The sequence below is a fragment of the Phyllostomus hastatus genome, unplaced genomic scaffold (genome assembly GCF_019186645.2).
Source record: "Phyllostomus hastatus isolate PE091 unplaced genomic scaffold, TTU_PhHast_1.1 phas_scaffold_501, whole genome shotgun sequence".
Lineage (NCBI taxonomy): Eukaryota > Metazoa > Chordata > Mammalia > Chiroptera > Phyllostomidae > Phyllostomus > Phyllostomus hastatus.
In genome coordinates, this window is record NW_025334033.1 from 798784 (window position 1) to 803314 (window position 4531).

Here is a 4531-nt window from a genome sequence, read left to right on the forward strand (position 1 = left end):
GGTACCTCTCCTACTCCCCCTCACCCCTCCCACGCCCATACCCTCATCTGCTAATAGGAGATAGGGAATTCTGGTCAAAACCACTCCAGGACTCCTGGGTAGACAGAGGACCTCCCTTTCCCTTCTTCTCCCTTGATTACATATTATGTGCCCTTTGCTAACCTTCAAGGGCCATTTGGACTTGGTTGGGGTTTGAGTATTAGTGCCATAGTGGATTTCTCTGTCTTTCCTGTGAACCAGCAGGAACAACAGAGGGGAAAAAGGGCAATTCCCCACTCCTTCCTCACAATGCCCTTCTTTTCCTCTAGGCTGAAACCAAAATGCTCCTCCCCTGCTTCTCATCTTGGAAGCCAAGCCCCTTTGTAATCTACATAAAGTCCACACCACAAGGATCCGGTGACTGCATAAGTTGGCCTTCCACTTGCTTTTGCCCTTGTCTGGAATCAGAGCTAGAGACCCAGGTAAGTGGCCCAAGAGGTGGTCTCAGGAGCTGCTTCTGCTTGAAGGTTGGAGAGGAGGGAGCGAGGGTGGGCAAGGCTAACAGTGTGAAAGCCTGGGCTAGGCAAACACAGCTGGGGGCAGAACTGGAATGAGGAGGGAGCACTATGGCTGCAGAGAACCCATGGGGCTGGAGAAGGAGCAGCCTCAGGCAGGGTGGAGGCAAGCATCTCTTTGGAATACAGTGGCATCCCTTTATGATGCCAGTGTCAGGCACTGGGTTGAGTTTCCCTTGTGTTGTAGGACAACAGGGCTCTGTCCACCACAATCCTGGCTGTCATGATAGTATCTGGGATACAATTTGGCTCATTGTTTGTTTAAAAGGATCTTCCATTGAGCCACTAGAGCACTGAGTACAAATGTATTTTTAGGTTTTAAAAAAAATCCCTCCAGTATTCAAAAACAGGACTGACCAGATTTTAGGTTGCTTTGGAGGTCACAGCAACCTCCTCTCTATGACTAGTAGGAGTAAAATGCTTTTGGAGAAGAGTCTGTGTGAGTGTCTCATTACTTGGACAATCTTGCAGGAAGAGGGATGTCTTTCTGGCTGACCTGACGGTAGACTGTAAGCCAGGGAGACCACAGGTGGGAGCTGGGATTGTCTTTCCAAAGTAATGGTTTTCCTCTTCTCTACGTTTCCTGGCTAGGCTCCTCCAAGGTATTGAGGACAGCATGGCTCAGAAGTCCCTTATCCTGGGCCCACTGCTAATCCTGGTGCTGTTGGTGCTGGGATGGGCCCAGCCTTCCCTGGGCAAGGAATCACGGGCCATGAAGTTTCAGCGGCAGCACATGGATCCAGACGGCCACCCCAGCAACTCCAGCTATTGCAACCAAATGATGAGGCGCAGGAAAATGACAGAGGGAAGGTGCAAGCCAGTGAATACCTTTGTGCATGAGCCTTTGGTGGATGTCCAGGCCATTTGCCTCCAGGGAAACATCACCTGCAAGAATGGGCAGCCCAATTGCCACAAGAGCAGGTCCAGCATGAACATCACAGACTGTCGCCTGACGAATGGTTCCAAGTACCCCAATTGTGCATACCGGACCAGCCAGAAAGAGAGACAGATCATCGTGGCTTGTGAGGGAAACCCATACGTGCCAGTTCACTTTGATGCTGCAGTAGAGATCTCCAGCTGAACCCAGGGCAGTGCGATGCCCAACCTCATCGTGTCACCTGCCTCTCCCCTCTTCCTTCCTTGCCCTGTGGGAAATAACTCAAGTTAGGGCTCCTATCTGATATAAGCATGCTTCCCTGGTGTGAGGCTTGCCCTTGTGTAGTTTGGAGGGTAGGGAGTGGGTTGTGAGGAGGGCTCCATTTTAACCACTTTACTGCTTCTTTCAATAAAACTCAGTTGCAACCACCTGGATTCCTAAAGCTTTCTCAATTCCTGCTTTCCTGCCAGAGGGTAAGAACTATAAATCTGGTTAACTTTGGTGAGCAGGGAATAGAATGACTAAATGCCTCATCTTTTGACTCCTGGCTTTTAGAGATAATTCTTTTTTGAGATAATTCCTTGTCAGGTAGATTCCTTGATGCCAAGCATAAACTTTTAAATGTTGTGGAAGAAAGACTGTTCCATGATGTGATCCCTTCTCTCACCACTGAGCTGGACCCAGGCTAGACAGAGACCATTTCCCACAAACCACCCTGAGAGACTGTCTGATCATAATTGATGTTCATTATGACATAAATCAGGACCTTTCCTCTGCCTCCTGTGACTTGCCATTTCCTGGAACGGGCCATTGTCCTTTCCTGGTCAAGCATGTAATTTTTATATCTGGTAGCACTCATGTACTAGTATTCCTGATTATCTCCCCCTGCCCCCTTTACCCTGTATAATTCTTTGGCACCTGTCAGGTGCTGTGGGGATCCATTCTGTCTTGCAGTCACCCAAGATATGCCTTGTATGTAAGTTTCCCTTAATGAATTCTACTAATTACCAGACTGGAGTGATGAGCTTCTTTCATTGGTCTTTCCTTGTCCTCCCCTGAGGGAAGTAGGGTTCTAGGCCTGGAGCTTTTCCCTGTGTCTACACTTACTAACAAGTGTGGGATGTTTTAGATAAAAGGGAGCTACAGGGGACACTGTTGTGTTGAATGAACTGACAGAAAGAAAGTCTTAAACACTAAAATCTCTGACATAGAAGGAAGGACAGTGTGACCTCAGGAAGACCTGCTCAGCCTCAGGGTAGGGAGGAGGACTGTATGAAATTATAATCTTAAATTTGCCTTAATTTCCTCCTTCCTTCCTTCCTTCCTTCCTTCCTTCCTTCCTTCCTTCCTTCCTCTCTCTCTCTCTCTTTCACTATTACTAAGTCAGAAAAATAGGAAGCATTTTTCAGTCTGTTGAGATTTTGCTTTCTAGCAATTGTCATCAATTTGGCTCACCAAAAATTCTCTAAGAAAAAAAAATGAAAAAGAAAATTTCTTTTTCTGGTCATTTCTTACTTAGAAAATTGGAACCTTCCATTTAGGAGCTATAAGGGACTTTAGAAAGAAAATAATTAGATCTCAACTTGTGTACAAACTTTAATTGGAAGTGCCTGCTTAGACTGCTGTAGAAGAACTAAAAAGAGATGTAGTTGAACAGTAGTGTCTACGGAAGGCACGAGAGAGGTAAAGGGGTACATGCCACCCATTTGCCATCCCTGACATAATGTAACTCCTGCTTTCAAACGAGGAGCAACCTGAATCTCAGAAAGGTTAAGTGGTTTGTTCATGGCTATAGCTAGTTAGTGGCAGAGCTGGGAGTAGACCCCAGGTCTTTTGGCTTTCAAGCCATCCTTTCTGCCACTGGAGTATACTAAAAAAAAAAAAAATCCCCATTCTCTCTGCTCCACCACATGCTGTGGAATTGTGGCTCTTTCTTTCTGGGCTCACAGGTGGCTCTCACAGATTTCTCAGAGTACTTGGCCTGTGAGTCTCTTCAGTTCTTGGCAAACCTTCCTTACAGCCATTGAAAAGACTAGACTTTCATCACTTAATCATTTTATATGTTCCCCTGTTTATAGCTGCATCTGGCTCTGGACAAGGTCATAGGGAGAGAAAGGCCCTACTTCCAACCAGTTTGACCTGTTCTGTCATTGTCTTTACACACTACATTTATAAATATTGGAAGCGATATTTTTCTTATGAAAGTGAATTCTTAGCCCTAGGGGCTTCTGTGTGAGGAGGAGGGCCTGGCGATGAGAGGGGCCAGAGATCCCTACATTTCTGGGGTAATGGAGATCTCACTCCTTACCAACAGTGAGGATGAAGGTGGAATGAAAGGAAACTTTAAGTTTCCAGGTATGTTTCCTGTAGACAGATTTTTCTTAAGGTCATCTCACTCTTTTTTCCAAGCTTGAAGCTCCTCATTTTTTCTCCTGCTAGTGGTAACACTTTAGTGGAGCTTCTGAGGATGCCTGCTTGGTGTTTTGTTGCATCTGTATCTGCATATTCAGCAGCCCTGGTTCCTGGGTCATTGAACCTCCTGGCTGTTAACCTAAAAAATAAAAAGCAAAAGTGAGAAGCATAAATGTTTATTTGGGATCTGAAAAAATTGCAGTTTGGAAGAACAAATTCAGGCAGAAACCTAAATAGTGTTCTCCCTTCACACGAGAGGGGCTCAAGGTTTTTATGGAAAAATGGTAGAAAAATAAGTAAGTTGTATTTAAAAAGAGTTTATTGGTGCTGGGTAAGTAAGGTTAGATTTGTACTTCATGGTTTGGCTTGAGATTCAGCTAGAATTGTATTTAATTGATTGGTTACTGATTTGGTCATCGACAAAGCCCAATTTTATCAGTCCTTACAAACAGAATATTCTACTTATTACTGACTTCTTGGAATTATGGTGATTTGGTCCAGTTTGTAAGATAAAGAAAAATAAGACATACAGGGCAGTTCCTCTGAAATGGCTACCTTGGCTCTATAGTTATATGGCTCCACTCATGTTATCTTTCACATGGGACATGAAACTGCTGGAGGGCTCCATGTGTGGAAAAAAGTAATAGGTGGCAACAGACTGCCCAGGTTCAGACTTGCACAGCCAGGG

The 4531-nt window shown here is 45.2% G+C and overlaps 1 protein-coding gene across 1 annotated transcript; it reads left to right on the forward strand.

The window, feature by feature from the left end:
* Nucleotides 1-317: 317 nt before the first annotated feature.
* On the forward strand, nt 318-1859 carry RNASE1 (ribonuclease A family member 1, pancreatic). Its single transcript, XM_045823032.1, has 2 exons — nt 318-461; nt 1146-1859. The coding sequence occupies exon 2, from the start codon at nt 1171-1173 to the stop codon at nt 1633-1635; it is 465 nt and encodes a 154-aa protein (XP_045678988.1). The 5' UTR covers nt 318-461; nt 1146-1170; the 3' UTR covers nt 1636-1859.
* The last annotated feature ends 2672 nt before the right edge of the window (nt 1860-4531 follow it).

Bases quoted from the DNA above. Each gene is read 5' to 3' on its own strand.
- RNASE1 (XM_045823032.1), top strand. From the start codon at position 1,171: ATGGCTCAGAAGTCCCTTATCCTGGGCCCACTGCTAATCCTGGTGCTG.